Source organism: Staurois parvus, unplaced genomic scaffold (genome assembly GCF_062004578.1).
Source record: "Staurois parvus isolate SC_StPar_1 unplaced genomic scaffold, SC_StPar_1.0 ptg001181l, whole genome shotgun sequence".
In the NCBI taxonomy this organism is placed as follows: Eukaryota; Metazoa; Chordata; class Amphibia; order Anura; family Ranidae; genus Staurois; species Staurois parvus.
In genome coordinates, this window is record NW_028318977.1 from 1,330,324 (window position 1) to 1,351,415 (window position 21,092).

The 21,092-nt window shown below is 48.9% G+C and overlaps 1 protein-coding gene across 1 annotated transcript; it reads left to right on the forward strand.

Moving 5' to 3' along the window:
- Positions 1-1,443: 1,443 nt before the first annotated feature.
- Positions 1,444-18,137, forward strand: UCN (urocortin). The gene is given in 4 exon segments (XM_089659708.1): positions 1,444-1,616; positions 17,446-17,533; positions 17,535-17,908; positions 17,911-18,137. Coding segments are annotated over 3 exon segments (474 nt in total). The 5' UTR covers positions 1,444-1,616; positions 17,446-17,465; the 3' UTR covers positions 17,943-18,137.
- The last annotated feature ends 2,955 nt before the right edge of the window (positions 18,138-21,092 follow it).

The following is a 21,092-nucleotide window of genomic DNA, read 5'->3' on the forward strand; positions in this document are numbered from 1 at the left end:
CTTTGGGGTGGTCCTGGTCTCTGAGGTCCCTGTCTCCTCTCTTCTGGGGGGGGTCTCAGTCTCTCAGACCCCTGTCTCCTCTCCCTTGGGGGGTCTGTCTCTGGGGTCCCTGTCTCCTGTCTTCTGGGGGTCTCAATCTCTGGGGACCCGTCTCCTCTCTTCTGGAGGTCTCAGTCTCTGGGGTCCCTACCTCCTCTTCTCTGGAGGTCTCAGTCTCTGGGGTCCCTGTCTCCTCTCCTCTGAGGTGTCTCAATCTTTGGGGTCCCTGTCTCCTCTCCTTTGGGGGGGGGTCTCGGTCTGTGGGGTTCCTGTCTTCTTTCTTCTGGGTGTCTCAGTCTCTGGGGACCCTGTCTCCTCTCCTGCGTGTGTGTGTGTGGGGGGGGGTCTCAGTTTCTGGGGTCCCTGTCTCCTCTCTTCTGGGGGGATCTCAGTCTCTGCGGTCCCTGTCTCCTCTGCTTAGGGAGGTCTGTATCTCTAGGCCCCCTGCCTCCTCTACTTTGGGAAGTCTTGGTCTCTGGGGACCCTGTGTCCTCTCCTCTGGGGGTTCTAAGTCTCTGGAGTCCCAGTCTTCTCTCTTCTGGGGGGGGGGGGGGGGTTTCAGTCTCTAAGATCCCTGTCCCTTCTCCTCTGAGGGATTTAGCTTTTGGGATGCTTGCCTCTACTCCTCTGGGGGTCTTAGTCTCTGGAGCTCCTGTATTATCTCCTCTAAGGGTCTCAGTCTCTGGGGCCGCTGTCTCCTCTCCTCTTGGGGAGATCTCAGTCTCTGGAGTCCCTGTCTCCTCTCCTCTACGGGGTTCTTAGTCCCTGGGATTCCTGTCTCCTCTCATTTGTGAGAGTCTCAGTCTTTGTGGTCCCTGTCTCCTCTCCTGTGGGGGTTCTAAGTTTCTGGCATCCTTGTCTCCTCTCCTCTGGGAGGGTCTTATTCTCTGGGGCTCCTGTCTCCTTTCCTCTGGTGGAGATCTCAGTTTCTAAGGACCCTGTATCTTCTCTCCTTTGGGATCCCTGTCCTCTTCTCTGGGGGTCTCATTCTCTGGGTCCCCTGTCTTTTCTCCTCTGGGGGAGATCTCAGTCTCCTGGGTCCCTGTCTCCTCTCTTCTAGGGGTTCTGAATCTCCTGGGTCCCTGTCTCCTATCCTCTGGAGGGGTCTCTGGGGCCCCTTTCTCCTCTCCTCTGGGGGGAAGTGGGAGTCTCTGGAGCCTTAGTCTCCTTTGCTCTGTCCCCTGGCAGACTTTGTGATCAGACATGTAGAGATGTCTCTGATTAGGTGTATGGAGAGAGGAGGGTGGTGGTGGTGGGGGGTATGATGCAGTGACTCCCCGGTGTGCAGTCAGTTGGTGAGGTGATGAAGGATGATGCTCAGAGCTGTGACGTCAGTGTGGGAGAATTCTAATATATAAGTGGTTAGCAGAGAGCAGAGCTCAGTACCTGTCTGTCCTGATCTTATCTTCATCTGGATCACAACTTTCTTACTGCCTGGCTGCAGACTGACCTCATCCCTCCTGCACCTGTCTACCTGCCTGCAGCTGTCTGCCTGCCTGCACCTGTCTACCTGCCTGCTTCTCCTGCACCTGGGGACCATCCTGCCTTCCAGCTGCGCTCTGCACCTCCAAACCCAGGTAAGATAGGAGCCAAGAGAGAAGGGGAGTCTAGAGTGCAGAAAGAGGCAGAAAAGGGGGTGTAAAGGGGTGTGGAGTACTTATTGAGGACTCTATAGGGCAGAAGGAGAAGAAAGGGAGGTGTATTAGGGGTTTGGGGTATTTATTTATGAGTCTGCAGGGCAGAAGAAGGAGGAACAAGGGGTGTATGGGTGTTCCAGGAACTTATTTAGAACTCTCAGATAGGCAGAAGGAAGAGTTGAAATGGGGTATATGGGGGATTGGGGTACTTACCTGGGGCTGAAGAAGGGGGAGGAAGAAAGGGTGTATGGGGTAGTTATCTAGGACTGTAAATGGAGGATGAAGTATGGGGGATTGGGTACTCATCTAGAGTTGTAAATGGAAGATGAAGTATGGGGGATTGGGGTACTCATCTAGGGTTGTAAATGGAGGATGAAGTATGGGGGATTGGGTACTTATCTAGGGTTGTAAATGGAGGATGAAGTATGGGGGATTGGGTACTCATCTAGGGTTGTAAATTAGGATGAAGTATGGGGGATTGGGTACTCATCTAGAGTTGTAAATGGAGGATGAAGTATGGGGGATTGGGTACTCATCTAGAGTTGTAAATGGAAGATGAAGTATGGGGGATTGGGGTACTCATCTAGGGTTGTAAATGGAGGATGAAGTATGGGGGATTGGGTACTTATCTAGGGTTGTAAATGGAGGATGAAGTATGGGGGATTGGGTACTCATCTAGGGTTGTAAATTAGGATGAAGTATGGGGGATTGGGTACTCACCTAGGGTTGTAAATGGAGGATGAAGTATGGGGGATTGGGGTACTCATCTAGGGTTGTAAATGGAGGATGAAGTATGGGGGATTGGGGTACTCATCTAGGGTTGTAAATGGAGGATGAAGTATGGGGGACTGGGTACTCATCTAGGGTTGTAAATGGAGGATGAAGTATGGGGGATTGGGGTACTCATCTAGGGTTGTAAATGGAGGATGAAGTAAGGGGATTGGGGTACAGTTCTAGGGTTGTAAATGTAGGATGAAGTAGGGGGATTGGGGTTCTCACCTAGGGTTGCAAATGTAGGGTGAAGTAGGGGTATTGGGGTACTCATCTAGGGTTGTAAATGGAGGATGAAGTATGGTGTATTTGGGGTACTGTTCTAGGGTTGTAAATGTAGGAAGAAGTATGGGGAATTGGGATACTCATTTAGGGTTGTAAATTGAGGATGAAGTATGGGGTATTATGGTACTCATCTAGGGTTGTAAATGTAGGATGAAGAATGGGGGATTGGGGTACTCATCTAGGGTTGTAAATGTAGGATGAAGAATGGGGGATTGGGGTACTCATCTAGGGTTGTAAATGTAGGATGAAGTATGGGGTATTGGGGTACTCATCTATGGTTGTAAATGTAGGATGAAGTATAGGGGATTGGGGTACTCATCTAGGGTTGTAAATGTAGGATGAAGAATGGGGGATTGGGGTACTCATCTAGGGTTGTAAATGTAGGATGAAGTATGGGGTATTGGGGTACTCATCTAGGGTTGTAAATGTAGGATGAAGTATGGGGGATTGGGGTACTCATCTAGGGTTGTAAATGTAGGATGAAGAATGGGGGATTGGGGTACTCATCTAGGATTGTAAATGTAGGATGAAGTATGGGGATTGGGGTACTCATCTAGGATTGTAAATGGAGGATGACGTATGGGAGATTGGGGTACTCATCTTGGGTTGTCAATATAGGATGAAGTATGGGGGATTAGGGTACTCATCTAGGATTGTAAATGGAGGAAGAAGTATGGGAGATTGGGGTACTCATCTAGGGTTGTCAATGTAGGATGAAGTATGAGGGATTTGGGTACTCATCTAAGGTTGTAAATGGAGGATGAAGTATGGGGTATTGGGGTGCTCATCTAGGGTTGTCAATGTAAGATGAAGTAGGGGGATTGGGGTACTGTTCTAGGGTTGTAAATGTAGGATGACGTATGGGGGATTGGGGTACTCACCTAGGGTTGCAAATGTAGGGTGAAGTAGGGGAATTGGGGTACTCATCTAGGGTTGTAAATGGAGGATGAGGTATGGGGGTTGGGGTACTTATCTAGGGTTGTAAATGGAGGATGAAGTAGGGGGATTGGGGTACTGTTCTAGGGTTGTAAATGTAGAATGAAGTAGGGGGATTGGGGTTCTCACCTAGGGTTGCAAATGTAGGGTGAAGTAGGGGGATTAGGGTACTCATCTAGGGTTGTAAATGGAGGATGAAGTATGGTGTATTTGGGGTACTCATCTAGGGTTGTAAATGTAGGACGAAGTATTGGGAATTGGGGTACCTATCTAGGGTTGTAAATGGAGGATGAAGTATGGGGGATTGGAGTACTCATCTAGGGTTGTAAATGGAGGATGAAGTAAGGGGGATTGGGGTACTCATCTAGGCTTGTAAATGTAGGACGAAGTATGGGGTATTATGGTATTCATCTAGGGTTGTAAATGTAGGATGAAGAATAGGGGATTGGGGTACTCATTTAGGGTTGCAAATGAAGGATAAAGTATGGGGGATTGGGGTACTCATCTAGGCTTGTAAATGTAGGATGAAGTATGAAGTATTATGGTACTCATCTAGGGTTGTAAATGTAGGCTGAAGAATGGGGGATTGGGGTACTCATCTAGGGATGTAAATGTAGGATGAAGTATGGGGGATTGGGGTACTCATCTAGTAATGTAAATGGAGGATGAAGTATGGGAGATTGGGGTACTCATCCAGGGTTGTCAACGTAGGATGAAGCATGGGGGATTGGGGTACTCATTTAGGGTTGTCAATGTAGGATGAAGTATGAGGGATTTGGGTACTCATCTAAGGTTGTAAATGGAGGATGAAGTATGGGGTATTGGGGTACTCATCTAGGGTTGTCAATGTAGGATGAAGTATGGGGGATTGGGGTACTCATCTAGGGTTGTCAATGTAGGATGAAGTATAGGGGATTGGGGTACTCATCTTGGGTTGCCAATGTTGGATGAAGTAGGAGGGATTTGGGTACTCATCTAGGGTTGTCAATGTAGGATGAAGTATAGGGGATTGGGGTACCCATCTAGGGTTGTAAATGGAGAAGGAAGAGGGGATGTATAGAGGTGTGGGGTATTTATTTAGGGCTGTAGAAATAGGAGAAGGGGAGGGAGAATGTCTTTAAAGGGTACTTCCTAAAGCTGTGCAAGGATAAGGAAGATGGGGTGTATTGGGGTGTGGGGTATTTATTTACAGCTGTAGGAGGAAGTAGAGGAGGTATATGGGGTGACTGTAGAAAGAAGGGTAAAAAGGGTGCATAGGAGTGTGGGGTACCTAGTTATGGTTGTAAAAATGAGAGGGAAGAGGAGTGGTAGGGGGGTATGGGGTTCTTATCTTGGGCTGTAGAATAAGGGGGAAGAGAAGGTGTAGGGGTTTGTGCGGTGCTTAACTTTAGGATTGGAGGAGGAAGAGTGGTTGTATGGGATTGAGGGGTACTTATCTTGGATTGTAGAAGGAGGGGGGAGAGGGGGTATATGGGGTACTTATCTAGGGCTGTGGAAGGAGGTAGAGGAGGTCTATGGAGGTGTAGGGTGCTTATCTATAGGGATGTAGAAGGAGGGTGTAGGGGAGGTGTGTTACTTACCTACTGTATAGGGCTGTAAAAAGGGGTGGTAGGGGAGGTATATATGGTACTTATATAAGGTTGTAGAAGGAGGAAGTAAATGGGGTACTTATCTATAGGGCTGCTGAAGGAGGAGGTAGAGCAGGTATACAGAGTACTTATCTGGGACTGTAACAAGAGAAGGTGGAGGAGGTACAGTATATGAGGTACTTATCTAGAGCTATAGGATGAGGGGTATAGAAGGTATATAGGATTCTTACCTATAGGTCTATAGAAGGAGGGGTAGAGGTGTTATATAGGGTACTTATCTAGGGCTATAGGAGGAGGGGTAGAGGAGGTATATGGGGTACTTATCTAGGGCTATAGGAGAAGGGGTAGAGGAGGTATATGGGGTACTTATCTAGGGCTATAGGAGGAGGGGTAGAGGAGGTATATGGGGTACTTGCCTACAGGTCTATAGAAAAATGGGTAGAACAGTTAAATAAAGTACTTACTTAAGGGGCTGTAGAAGGAGAAGGTAGAGGAGGTATATGGGGTATTTATCTATAGGACTGTGGGAGGAGGGGGTAGGGTAGTTATATTGAGTACTTACCTATAGGTCAATAGAAGGAGGGGGTAGAAGAGGTAAATAGGGTACTTATCTAGGGCTGTAGAAGGAGGAAGTGGGTAGGTAGTACAGAAGGTACCTGGGTTACTGTATTAGACATTCTGTAATTTAATGTTATAAGGAGGGGGTAGGGGAGGTATATGGGGTACTTATCTAGGGCTGTACAAGGAGGGGGTAGGGGAGGTATGTGGGGTACTTATCTAAGGCTGTATAAGGAGGTGGTAGGGGAGGTATATGGGGTATTTATCTAGAGCTGTACAAGGAGGGGGTAGAGAAGGTATATGGGGTACTTATCTAGGGTTGTACAAGGAGGGGGTAAAGGAGGTATATTTGGTACTTATCTAGGGCAGTACAAGGAGGGGGTAGAGGAGGTATATGGGGTACTTATCTAGGGCTGTACAAGGAGGTGGTAGAGGAGGTATATGGGGTATTTATCTAGAGCTGTACAAGGAGGGGGTAGAGAAGGTATATGGGGTACTTATCTAGGGTTGTACAAGGAGGGGGTAAAGGAGGTATATTTGGTACTTATCTAGGGCAGTACAAGGAGGGGGTAGAGGAGGTATATGGGTACTTATCTAGGGCTGTACAAGGAGGGGTAGAGGAGGTATATGGGGTACGTATCTAGAGCTGTACAAGGAGGGAGTAGAGGAGGTATATGGGGTACTTATCTAGGGCTGTACAAAGAGGGGTAGGGGAGGTATATAGGGTACATGGCTATAGGGCTGTAGGAGAAGGAGTGGGGAGGTATATAGGGTACTTAGCTAGGGCTGTAGGAAGAGGGGTAGAGGAGGTATATAGGGTACTTATCTATAGGTCTATAGAAGGAGGGGTAGATGAGTAATATAGGGTATTAATCTACAGGACTGTAGGAGGAGGGGTAGAGGAGGTATATGGGGTACTTATCTATAGGTCTATAGAAGGAAGGGTAGAGGAGTTATATAGGGTATTTATCTATAGGACTGTAGGAGGAGGGGGTAGGGTAGTTATATTGAGTACTTACCTATAGGTCTATAGAAGGAGGGGGTAGAAGAGGTAAACAGGGTACTTATCTAGGGCTGTAGAAGGAGGAAGTGGGTAGGTAGTACAGAAGGTACCTGGGTTACTGTATTAGACATTCTGTAATTTAATGTTATAAGGAGGAGGTAGGGGAGGTATATTGGGTACTTATCTAGGGCTGTACAAGGAGGGGGTAGGGGAGGTATGTGGGGTACTTATCTAGGGCTGTACAAGGAGGTGGTAGGGGAGGTATATGGGGTATATATCTAGAGCTGTACAAGGAGGGGGTAGAGAAGGTATATGGGGTACTTATCTAGGGTTGTACAAGGAGGGGGTAAAGGAGGTATATTTGGTACTTATCTAGGGCAGTACAAGGAGGGGGTAGAGGAGGTATATGGGGTATGTATCTAGAGCTGTACAAGGAGGGAGTAGAGGAGGTATATGGGGTACTTATCTAGGGCTGTACAAAGAGGGGTAGGGGAGGTATATGGGGTACTTATATTGGGCTGTACAAGGAGGGGGTAGGGGAGGTATATGGGGTACTTATATAGGGCTGTACAATGAGGTGGTAGGGAAGGTATATGGGTACTTATCTAGGGCTGTACAAGGAGGGGGTAGAGGAGGTATATGGGGTACTTATCTAGGGCTGTACAAGGAGGGGGTAGAGGAGGTATATGGGGTACTTATCTAGGGCTGTACAAGGAGGGGGTAGAGGAGGTATATGGGGTACTTATCTAGGGCTGTACAAGAAGGGGTAGAGGAGGTATATGGGGTACTTATCTAGGGCTGTACAAGGAGGGGGTAAGGAAGGTATATGGGGTACTTATCTAGGGCTGTACAAGGAGGGGGGTAGGGGAGGTATATGGGGTACTTATCTAGAGCTGTACAAGGAGGGGGTAGAGTTGGTATATGGGGTACTTATCTAGAGCTGTACAAGGTGGGGGTAGAGGAGGTATATGGGGTACTTATCTAGGGCTGTACAAGGAGGAGGTAGGGGAGGTATATGGGGTACTTATCTAGGGCTGTACAAGGAGGAGGTAGGGGAGGTATATGGGGTACTTATCTAGAGCTGTACAAGGAGAAGGTAGAGGAGGTATATGGGGTACTTATCTAGAGCTGTACAAGGAGGGGGTAGAGGAGGTATTGGGTACTTATCTAGAGCTGAGCAAGGAGGGGGTAGAGGAGGTATATGGGGTACTTATCTAGGGCTGTACAAGGAGGAGGTAGGGGAGGTACATGGGGTACATATCTAGAGCTGTACAAGGAGGGGGTAGAGGAGGTATATGGGGTACATATCTAGGGCTGTACAAGGAGGGGGTAGAGGAGGTATATGGGGTACTTATCTAGGACTGTACAAGGAGGAGTTAGGGGAGGTATATGGGGTACTTATCTAGAGTTGAACAAGGAGGGGGTAGAGGAGGTATATGGGGTATCTATCTAGGCATGTACAAGGAGGGGGTAGAGGAGGTATATGGGGTACTTATCTAGGGCTGTGCAAGGAGGGGGTAGAGGAGGTATATGCAGTACTTATCTGTAGAGCTGTACAAGGAAGGGGTAGAGGAGGTATATGGGGTATTTATCTAGGGCTGTACAAGGAGGGGGTAGAGGAGGTATATGGGGTACTTATCTAGGGCTGTACAAGGAGGGGGTAGAGGAGGTATATGGGGTATTTATCTAGGGCTGTACAAGGAGGGGGTAGAGGAGGTATATGGGGTACTTATCTAGGGCTGTACAAAGAGGGGGTAGGGGAGGTATATGGGAAACTTATCTAGAGCTGTACAAGGAGGGGGTAGAGGAGGTATATGGGGTACTTATCTAGGGCTGTACAAAGAGGGGTAGGGGAGGTATATGGGGTACTTATATTGGGCTGTACAAGGAGGGGGTAGGGGAGGTATATGGGGTACTTATATAGGGCTGTACAATGAGGTGGTAGGGAAGGTATATGGGTACTTATCTAGGGCTGTACAAGGAGGGGGTAGAGGAGGTATATGGGGTACTTATCTAGGGCTGTACAAGGAGGGGGTAGAGGAGGTATATGGGGTACTTATCTAGGGCTGTACAAGGAGGGGGTAGAGGAGGTATATGGGGTACTTATCTAGGGCTGTACAAGGAGGGGTAGAGGAGGTATATGGGGTACTTATCTAGGGCTGTACAAGGAGGGGGTAAGGAAGGTATATGGGGTACTTATCTAGGGCTGTACAAGGAGGGGGGTAGGGGAGGTATATGGGGTACTTATCTAGAGCTGTACAAGGAGGGGGTAGTGTTGGTATATGGGGACATATCTAGAGCTGTACAAGGAGGGGGTAGAGGAGGTATATGGGGTACTTATCTAGGGCTGTACAAGGAGGAGGTAGGGGAGGTATATGGGGTACTTATCTAGGGCTGTACAAGGAGGAGGTAGAGGAGGTATATGGGGTACTTATCTAGAGCTGTACAAGGAGGGGGTAGAGGAGGTATTGGGTACTTATCTAGAGCTGAGCAAGGAGGGGGTAGAGGAGGTATATGGGGTACTTATCTAGGGCTGTACAAGGAGGAGGTAGGGGAGGTACATGGGGTACATATCTAGAGCTGTACAAGGAGGGGGTAGAGGAGGTATATGGGGTACTTATCTAGGGCTGTACAAGGAGGGGGTAGAGGAGGTATATGGGGTACTTATCTAGGGCTGTACAAGGAGGAGTTAGGGGAGGTATATGGGGTACTTATCTAGAGTTGAACAAGGAGGGGGTAGAGGAGGTATATGGGGTATCTATCTAGGCATGTACAAGGAGGGGGTAGAGGAGGTATATGGGGTACTTATCTAGGGCTGTGCAAGGAGGGGGTAGAGGAGGTATATGCAGTACTTATCTGTAGAGCTGTACAAGGAAGGGGTAGAGGAGGTATATGGGGTATTTATCTAGGGCTGTACAAGGAGGGGGTAGAGGAGGTATATGGGGTACTTATCTAGGGCTGTACAAGGAGGGGGTAGAGGAGGTATATGGGGTATTTATCTAGGGCTGTACAAGGAGGGGGTAGAGGAGGTATATGGGGTACTTATCTAGGGCTGTACAAAGAGGGGGTAGGGGAGGTATATGGGAAACTTATCTAGAGCTGTACAAGGAGGGGGTAGAGGAGGTATATGGGGTACCTATCTAGGGCTGTACAAAGAGGGGGTAGGGGAGGTATATAGGGTACTTATCTAGGCATGTACAAGGAGGGGGTAGAGGAGGTATATGGGGTACTTATCTAGGCATGTATAAGGAGGGGTAGAGGAGGTATATGGGTACTTATCTAGGGCTGAACAAGGAGGGGGTAGAGGAGGTATATGGGGTACTTATCTAGGGCTGTACAAGGAGGGGGTAGAGGAGGTATATGGGTACTTATCTAGAGCTGTACAAGGAGAAGGTAGAGGAGGTATATGGGGTACTTATCTAGAGCTGTACAAGGAGGGGGTAGAGGAGGTATTGGGTACTTATCTAGAGCTGAGCAAGGAGGGGGTAGAGGAGGTATATTTGGTACTTATCTAGGGCTGTACAAGGAGGGGGTAGAGGAGGTATATGGGGTACTTATCTAGGGCTGTGCAAGGAGGGGGTAGAGGAGGTATATGCAGTACTTATCTGTAGAGCTGTACAAGGAAGGGGTAGAGGAGGTATATGGGGTATTTATCTAGGGCTGTACAAGGAGGGGGTAGAGGAGGTATATGGGGTACTTATCTAGGGCTGTACAAGGAGGGGGTAGAGGAGGTATATGGGGTATTTATCTAGGGCTGTACAAGGAGGGGGTAGAGGAGGTATATGGGGTACTTATCTAGGGCTGTACAAAGAGGGGGTAGGGGAGGTATATGGGAAACTTATCTAGAGCTGTACAAGGAGGGGGTAGAGGAGGTATATGGGGTACCTATCTAGGGCTGTACAAAGAGGGGGTAGGGGAGGTATATAGGGTACTTATCTAGGCATGTACAAGGAGGGGGTAGAGGAGGTATATGGGGTACTTATCTAGGCATGTATAAGGAGGGGTAGAGGAGGTATATGGGTACTTATCTAGGGCTGAACAAGGAGGGGGTAGAGGAGGTATATGGGGTACTTATCTAGGGCTGTACAAGGAGGGGGTAGAGGAGGTATATGGGTACTTATCTAGAGCTGTACAAGGAGAAGGTAGAGGAGGTATATGGGGTACTTATCTAGAGCTGTACAAGGAGGGGGTAGAGGAGGTATTGGGTACTTATCTAGAGCTGAGCAAGGAGGGGGTAGAGGAGGTATATTTGGTACTTATCTAGGGCTGTACAAGGAGGGGGTAGAGGAGGTATATGGGGTACTTATCTAGGGCTGTACAAGGAGGGGGTAGAGGAGGTATATGGGGTACTTATCTAGGGCTGTACAAGGAGGAGGTAGGGGAGGTACATGGGGTACTTATCTAGAGTTGAACAAGGAGGGGGTAGAGGAGGTATATGGGGTATCTATCTAGGCATGTACAAGGAGGGGGTAGAGGAGGTATATGGGGTACTTATCTAGGGCTGTGCAAGGAGGGGGTAGAGGAGGTATATGCAGTACTTATCTGTAGAGCTGTACAAGGAAGGGGTAGAGGAGGTATATGGGGTATTTATCTAGGGCTGTACAAGGAGGGGGTAGAGGAGGTATATGGGGTACTTATCTAGGGCTGTACAAAGAGGGGGTAGGGGAGGTATATGTGGTACTTATCTAGAGCTGTACAAGGAGGGGGTAGAGGAGGTATATGGGGTACTTATCTAGGGCTGTACAAGGAGGGGGTAGAGGAGGTATATGGGTACTTATCTAGGGCTGTACAAGGAGGGGGTAGAGGAGGTATATGGGGTATCTATCTAGGCATGTACAAGGAGGGGGTAGAGGAGGTATATGGGGTACTTATCTAGGGCTGTACAAAGAGGGGGTAGGGGAGGTATATGGGGTACTTATCTAGAGCTGTACAAGGAGGGGGTAGAGGAGGTATATGGGGTACCTATCTAGGGCTGTACAAAGAGGGGGTAGGGGAGGTATATAGGGTACTTATCTAGGCATGTACAAGGAGGGGGTAGAGGAGGTATATGGGGTACTTATCTAGGCATGTATAAGGAGGGGGTAGAGGAGGTATATGGGTACTTATCTAGGGCTGAACAAGGAGGGGGTAGAGGAGTTATATGGGGTACTTATCTAGGGCTGTACAAGGAGGGGGTAGAGGAGGTATATGGGGTACTTATCTAGGGCTGAACAAGGAGGAGGTAGGGGAGGTATATGGGGTACTTATCTAGAGCTGTACAAGGAGGGGGTAGAGGAGGTATATGGGGTACTTATCTAGAGCTGTACAAGGAGAATGTAGAGGAGGTATATGGGGTACTTATCTAGAGCTGTACAAGGAGGGGGTAGAGAAGGTATTGGGTACTTATCTAGAGCTGAGCAAGGAGGGGGTAGAGGAGGTATATTTGGTACTTATCTAGGGCTGTACAAGGAGGGGGTAGAGTTGGTATATGGGGTACTTATCTAGGGCTGTACAAGGAGGGGGTAGAGGAGGTATATGGGGTACTTATCTAGGGCTGTACAAGGAGGAGGTAGGGGAGGTACATGGGGTACTTATCTAGAGCTGTACAAGGAGGGGGTAGAGGAGGTATATGGGGTACTTATCTAGGGCTGTACAAGGAGGGGGTAGAGGAGGTATATGGGGTACTTATCTAGGACTGTACAAGGAGGAGTTAGGGGAGGTATATGGGGTACTTATCTAGAGTTGAACAAGGAGGGGGTAGAGGAGGTATATGGGGTATCTATCTAGGCATGTACAAGGAGGGGGTAGAGGAGGTATATGGGGTACTTATCTAGGGCTGTGCAAGGAGGGGGTAGAGGAGGTATATGGGGTACTTATCTAGGGCTGTGCAAGGAGGGGGTAGAGGAGGTATATGGGGTACTTATCTAGGGCTGTAGAAGGAGGGGGTAGAGGAGGTATATGCAGTACTTATCTGTAGAGCTGTACAAGGAAGGGGTAGAGGAGGTATATGGGGTATTTATCTAGGGCTGTACAAGGAGGGGGTAGAGGAGGTATATGGGGTACTTATCTAGGGCTGTACAAAGAGGGGGTAGGGGAGGTATATGGGGTACTTATCTAGAGCTGTACAAGGAGGGGGTAGAGGAGGTATATGGGGTACTTATCTAGGGCTGTGCAAGGAGGGGGTAGAGGAGGTATATGGGGTACTTATCTAGGGCTGTACAAGGAGGAGTTAGGGGAGGTATATGGGGTACTTATCTAGAGTTGAACAAGGAGGGGGTAGAGGAGGTATATGGGGTATCTATCTAGGCATGTACAAGGAGGGGGTAGAGGAGGTATATGGGGTACTTATCTAGGGCTGTGCAAGGAGGGGGTAGAGGAGGTATATGCAGTACTTATCTGTAGAGCTGTACAAGGAAGGGGTAGAGGAGGTATATGGGGTATTTATCTAGGGCTGTACAAGGAGGGGGTAGAGGAGGTATATGGGGTACTTATCTAGGGCTGTACAAGGAGGGGGTAGAGGAGGTATATGGGGTATTTATCTAGGGCTGTACAAGGAGGGGGTAGAGGAGGTATATGGGGTACTTATCTAGGGCTGTACAAAGAGGGGGTAGGGGAGGTATATGGGAAACTTATCTAGAGCTGTACAAGGAGGGGGTAGAGGAGGTATATGGGGTACCTATCTAGGGCTGTACAAAGAGGGGGTAGGGGAGGTATATAGGGTACTTATCTAGGCATGTACAAGGAGGGGGTAGAGGAGGTATATGGGGTACTTATCTAGGCATGTATAAGGAGGGGTAGAGGAGGTATATGGGTACTTATCTAGGGCTGAACAAGGAGGGGGTAGAGGAGGTATATGGGGTACTTATCTAGGGCTGTACAAGGAGGGGGTAGAGGAGGTATATGGGTACTTATCTAGAGCTGTACAAGGAGAAGGTAGAGGAGGTATATGGGGTACTTATCTAGAGCTGTACAAGGAGGGGGTAGAGGAGGTATTGGGTACTTATCTAGAGCTGAGCAAGGAGGGGTAGAGGAGGTATATTTGTTACTTATCTAGGGCTGTACAAGGAGGGGGTAGAGGAGGTATATGGGGTACTTATCTAGGGCTGTACAAGGAGGGGGTAGAGGAGGTATATGGGGTACTTATCTAGGGCTGTACAAGGAGGAGGTAGGGGAGGTACATGGGTACTTATCTAGAGTTGAACAAGGAGGGGGTAGAGGAGGTATATGGGGTATCTATCTAGGCATGTACAAGGAGGGGGTAGAGGAGGTATATGGGGTACTTATCTAGGGCTGTGCAAGGAGGGGGTAGAGGAGGTATATGCAGTACTTATCTGTAGAGCTGTACAAGGAAGGGGTAGAGGAGGTATATGGGGTATTTATCTAGGGCTGTACAAGGAGGGGGTAGAGGAGGTATATGGGGTACTTATCTAGGGCTGTACAAAGAGGGGGTAGGGGAGGTATATGTGGTACTTATCTAGAGCTGTACAAGGAGGGGGTAGAGGAGGTATATGGGGTACTTATCTAGGGCTGTACAAGGAGGGGGTAGAGGAGGTATATGGGTACTTATCTAGGGCTGTACAAGGAGGGGGTAGAGGAGGTATATGGGGTATCTATCTAGGCATGTACAAGGAGGGGGTAGAGGAGGTATATGGGGTCCTTATCTAGGGCTGTACAAAGAGGGGGTAGGGGAGGTATATGGGGTACTTATCTAGAGCTGTACAAGGAGGGGGTAGAGGAGGTATATGGGGTACCTATCTAGGGCTGTACAAAGAGGGGGTAGGGGAGGTATATAGGGTACTTATCTAGGCATGTACAAGGAGGGGGTAGAGGAGGTATATGGGGTACTTATCTAGGCATGTGATAAGGAGGGGGTAGAGGAGGTATATGGGTACTTATCTAGGGCTGAACAAGGAGGGGGTAGAGGAGGTATATGGGGTACTTATCTAGGGCTGTACAAGGAGGGGGTAGAGGAGGTATATGGGTACTTATCTAGGGCTGAACAAGGAGGAGGTAGGGGAGGTATATGGGGTACTTATCTAGAGCTGTACAAGGAGGGGGTAGAGGAGGTATATGGGGTACTTATCTAGAGCTGTACAAGGAGAATGTAGAGGAGGTATATGGGGTACTTATCTAGAGCTGTACAAGGAGGGGGTAGAGAAGGTATTGGGTACTTATCTAGAGCTGAGCAAGGAGGGGGTAGAGGAGGTATATTTGGTACTTATCTAGGGCTGTACAAGGAGGGGGTAGAGTTGGTATATGGGGTACTTATCTAGGGCTGTACAAGGAGGGGGTAGAGGAGGTATATGGGGTACTTATCTAGGGCTGTACAAGGAGGAGGTAGGGGAGGTACATGGGGTACTTATCTAGAGCTGTACAAGGAGGGGGTAGAGGAGGTATATGGGGTACTTATCTAGGGCTGTACAAGGAGGGGGTAGAGGAGGTATATGGGGTACTTATCTAGGACTGTACAAGGAGGAGTTAGGGGAGGTATATGGGGTACTTATCTAGAGTTGAACAAGGAGGGGGTAGAGGAGGTATATGGGGTATCTATCTAGGCATGTACAAGGAGGGGGTAGAGGAGGTATATGGGGTACTTATCTAGGGCTGTGCAAGGAGGGGGTAGAGGAGGTATATGGGGTACTTATCTAGGGCTGTGCAAGGAGGGGGTAGAGGAGGTATATGGGGTACTTATCTAGGGCTGTAGAAGGAGGGGGTAGAGGAGGTATATGCAGTACTTATCTGTAGAGCTGTACAAGGAAGGGGTAGAGGAGGTATATGGGGTATTTATCTAGGGCTGTACAAGGAGGGGGTAGAGGAGGTATATGGGGTACTTATCTAGAGCTGTACAAGGAGGGGGTAGAGGAGGTATATGGGGTACTTATCTAGGGCTGTACAAAGAGGGGGTAGGGGAGGTATATAGGGTACTTATCTAGAGCTGTACAAGGAGGGGGTAGAGGAGGTATATGGGGTACTTATCTAGGGCTGTACAAAGAGGGGGTAGGGGAGGTATATAGGGTACTTATCTAGGCTGTACAAGGAGGGGGTAGAGGAGGTATATGGGGTACTTATCTAGGGCTGTACAAGGAGGGGGTAGAGGAGGTATATGGGGTACTTATCTAGAGCTGTACAAGGAGGGGGTAGAGGAGGTATATGGGGTACTTATCTAGGGCTGTACAAAGAGGGGGTAGGGGAGGTATATAGGGTACTTATCTAGGCATGTACAAGGAGGGGGTAGAGGAGGTATATGGGGTACTTATCTAGGGCTGTACAAGGAGGGGGTAGAGGAGGTATATGGGGTACTTATCTAGGGCTGTACAAGGAGGGTGTAGAGGAGGTATATGGGGTATTTATCTAGGCATGTATAAGGAGGGGGTAGAGGAGGTATATGGGGTACTTATCTAGGGCTGTACAAGGAGGGGGTAGAGGAGGTATATGGGTACTTATCTAGGGCTGAACAAGGAGGGGGTAGAGGAGGTATATGGGGTACTTATCTAGGGCTGTGCAAGGTGGGGGTAGAGAAGGTATATGGGGTACTTATCTAGGGCTGTATAAGGAGGAATTGTCACCTGAAGTGATTGACCCCACATGTGTCATAGACCTCCCATGATGGACATCCAAGACACCACAAATCCTTCACGAGGACGTTACTCTCTTCTGTCCCCCCAATAGTTTCCGGATCTTCCTGTACACGTCTCTATGTTGTCTGCTTGTCTTCACTTCCCCGTATTGGGATTCTTGGACCACACGCCTACCCAGAGTAATGTCAGACAGGCAGGGAGTCCCATGTATACACTGATAGCAATTCTTACATGCAGGCAGGGGTCCCTGTATGGGGGGATTACAAGTCCCTAGGCAGGCAGGGAGCTCTTTGTATACATTGGCAGGGGTGGGGGTCCCTGCATACATTGGCAGGGTGGGGGTCCCTGTATACATTGGCAGGGGTGGGGGTCCCTGTATATACTAGTTCTCGGCCAGTTCCTTAGCTGGTCCTGTAGTGTGAAATGACCTTCCCAAACTATATACTGAGCAACCTGGATAGAATTGGGATAGGCTACCAACTTCACAGAAACATTACCAGTTAAATATCTGCATACCTGCTGTGCCCACTACAAGGGGTTCCCACAATCCCTGTGCTGCGTTCCCGGGTCTGTACACCTGCTGGCCCCATTATGAGGGGTTCCCACCATCCCTCTGCTGAGTTCCCGGGTCTGTACACCTGCTGTGTCCATTATGAGGGGTTCCCACCATCCCTGTGCTGAGTTCCTGGGTCTGTACACCCGCTGTACCCATTATGAGGGGTTCCCACCATCCCTGTGCTGAGTTCCCGGGTCTGTACACCTGCTGTGCCCATTATGAGGGGTTCCCACCATTCCTGTGCTGAGTTCCAGGTTTGCACACTTGCTGTGCCCATATTGAGGGGCTTCCCCGAACCTCATCCTTTAACAGTTAAAGTTAGGTATACCCCAAGGTGGAAAAAGAACATCTGAAACATTAATATGGGTGGGAAGGGCGAGGAAATTGGGGCTACCAAGACCAAAGACATTGAATGACTTAACCCACCACCTTGACATCTACTTTGGTTGGACTGACCACATAACACTTTACATCTGTTCTTCTCAGTGTCTTTTCTATTTCCCTTACCTCATAGGTCCCAGAGGCCACTCCGCCATGAAGGCAGCTCCATTCATGCTTCTTGCCTGCTACCTGATTGTGAGGCTCAGGTCAAAGCTCGGCCCATGACAGGAGTCTGTTTGAAGGACCAAGGTTAAGTCTGGACGGGTTAATAAACAATGAGGGTGCTCAGGCTCTTCTCTATTTTCTGAAGGAGAGAGAGTTGAATACGGGTGATTCTCGTGTACAGTTGAGGCTCAGTAAGGGTTCCCTGTCTACTGACCACCCAATGACTGTCCAGGACCTGGCACCCATCCTGGATGTTCTCCAGACCCTCTACCAGGAGAACCGGCCAGAGGAATCTGGTAGGACCTTCCTGGAAGTCTTCTCTGACCGCTTGAAGAGAGAAGACCCTCCGATCTCCATTGACTTGACATTTCACATTCTCCGACAGATGATCGAGATTGCAAAGAACCAGAACCAGAAGCAGCAGGCCGAGCAGACCGCATCATTTTCGATTCAGTAGGGAAGTGACCATCGATGGTGCAGGGCCTCAACTCCAAAAATAAGACAAAAACTCCCTTCTTATCCAAATCTGGGATGTGCATTACCCTACACAGCAAAGACTTCAGCCCGCCAGGTGGTAGAGTGGGCATGTGCCAAATTCAGGAACTTGCAGGGACAGAGGGAGGGTTTGGTTCTAGGTGTCCTTCACTGATGAGTCTCCAAATGTGGACATCTCCTTCCATTCATTGTCCTGTTGTCTCCATCTCCAATCTGACATTAGTGCGGGATTAGTTTATTTATAAAACTCCTGTCTGAATTAACTTTGTGTGATTCCAGTTTTGGTGATAACTCTGATTCATGTCCCACCAAAAAACTTTTGGCCTGCCGTCTTTGGTCAGAACAGTTTTTAGCAATTTAAATGAATCTGGCATTTTACCCTTCAGATTCTCAGGACAGGCCTGCTGATACCCACCTTTTTTGCATTCCCCTGCTACTCCGTTCACCTGTGAGAGAACTCTGAAAAAGATGGTACTTCTAGGTATAGGAGGAGCATGTGACCTTCTCCTCTCTTCCCAGGATACAGTGTTCAGTAGGGGGGGGGTCATTAAAGCCTGTGTAAGCTTCAATACCGAGTTCCCAGGTCTGTACACCTGCTGTGTCCACTATGAGAGATTCCCATCATGCCTAGTTCCTAAGTCTGTACACCTGCTGTGCCCATTATGAGGGCTTCCTATGATGCCTAGTTCCTGGGTCTGTATACCTGCTGTGCCCATTATGAGAGATTCCCATCATGCCTAGTTCCTGGGTTTGTACACCTGCTGTGCCCATTATGAGGGGTTCCTACGATGCCTAGTTCCTGGGTCTGTATACCTGCTGTGCCCATTACGAGGGGTTCCTAAGATGCCTAGTTCCTGGGTCTGTACACCTGCTGTGCCCATTATGAGGGGTTCCTAAGATGCCTAGTTCCTGGGTCTGTACACCTGCTGTGCCCATTATGAGGGGTTCTTACCATGCCTTGTAGGCTTATATTGCGACCTATGTTCCCATAAGGTAGATTCTATCTCACTCTGAGGGATTAGTCATCATGTCTAATGTTTTTTTGCTAGACAGAATGGTGTCCAGCGTTCCCACCCAGTGTACCTACCCAAGCAGGGCTCTGCATGTGTGACTCCCACAAGATGGTGTCCTGTGTTCCCACCCAGTATACCCACCCAAGCAGGGCTCTACATGGGTGACTCCCACAAGATGGTGTCTAGGGTTCCCACCCAGTGTACCTGCCCAAACAGATCTCTACATGAGTGACTCCCTCAAGATGGTGTTCAGGATTCCCACCCAGTATACCTGCCCAAGCAGGGCTCTATATGGGTGACTCCCACAAGTTGGTGTCCAGCGTGCCCACCCAGTGTACCCACCCAAGCAGGGCTCTACATGGTTGACTGCCACAAGATGGTGTCCAGCGTTCCTACTCAGTCAACCTGGTCAAGCAGGGCTCTGCAAGGGTGACTCCCCCAAGATGGTGTCCTTTGTTCCCACCCAGTGTATCCACCCAAGCAGGGCTCTACATGGGTGACTCCCACCAGATGCTGTCCAGCGTTTCTACTCAGTGTACCTGCCCAAGCAGGGCTCTGCAAGGGTGACTCCCCCGAGATGATGTCCTGTGTTCCCACCCAGTATATCCACCCAATCAGAGGTCTACATGGGTGACTCCAACAAGATGGTGTCCAGGATTAACACCCAGTGTATCCACCCGAGCAGGGCACTACGTGGGTGACTCCCACAAGATAGTGTACAGCGCTCCTACCTAGTGTACCCACCTAAGCAGGGCTCTACATGGATGACTCCCACAAATTGGTGTCCAGGGTGCCCACCCAGTATGCCCACCCAAGCAGGGCTCTGCAAGGGTGACTCCCACAAGATGGTGTTCAGAATTAGAAATCAGAAGGTGACTTTTGTACTGAGATGGTATATAGTGGCCCAGCTGTGTCCAGCCCTGATCAGTGACTGAAGAGTCATTGTATAAGATAAAATCCAGCCAGCAACTCAGTGTCATCAAGATGAAGTAACTTTTATTGGCTACACATAAAAACCTAATTACTTGCATAGTGGATCTCCAGCCAGAATGACCTACCATGTTACCAGGTCTATATACCGATAGATGCCCCCCCACCTACAAAATAGGTGGTGCCAGATGTCCACCACCTATGAAGCAACCCTGCCAGATGTTCCACACCTATAAAATGACCCTGTGAGGTGTCCCTGCCTATGAAGCAACCCTGCCAGATTCCCCCACTTATGAAATGACCCTGCTATATGTCCCACCTATGAAATGACCCAACCAGACACCCCTTCATCTATGAAATGATTCTGCCAGATGCCCACCACCAATGAAGCGTCTCTGCAAGATGCCCACCACCAATGAAGTGACTTTTCCAGATACCTACCACCTATGAAATGACCCTGCCAAATGCCCACCACCTATGAAGTGACCCTTACAATGTCTACCACCTATGGCACAACCTTGCTAGATGCCCACCACCTATGGAATGACCCTGCCAGATGTCCACCACCAAGGAAGCAACCCGACCAGATGCTCACCACCTAGGAAGTGACCCTGACAATTTCTGCCACCTATGACGTTACCCTGCCACATGTCCACCATTAATGAAATGACCCTGCCAGATGTTCACCACCTGTGAAATGACCCTGCCAGGTGCCCACCACCTATGAAGTGATCTTGCCAATGTTCACCACCTATGAAGTGACCCTGCCAATGTTCACCACTTATGCAATGAATCCTGCCAGATGTCCACCACCTATGAAATGACCCTGCTAGATGACCACCACCTACGAAGTGACCCTGTCAATGTTCACCATTTATGTAATGAATCCTGCCAGATGTCCACCACCTATGAAATGACCCTGCCAGATGTCCACCACCTATGCAATGACCCTGCCAGTAGCCCCCAGCTGTAAAGCAACTCTCCTAGATGTTCACTAATTATGAAATAACCCAGCCACACACCCGCACCTATGAAGCAGCTCTTCCCTTGCTCTCCATCTATGGAGAAGCTCTCCCCATGCTCACAATATATGAAGCAGCTCTCCCCATGTTCCCCATTATGAAGCAGTTCTCCTCGTGTTCTCCATCTATGAAGCAGCTCTTCCCATGCTCTCCAT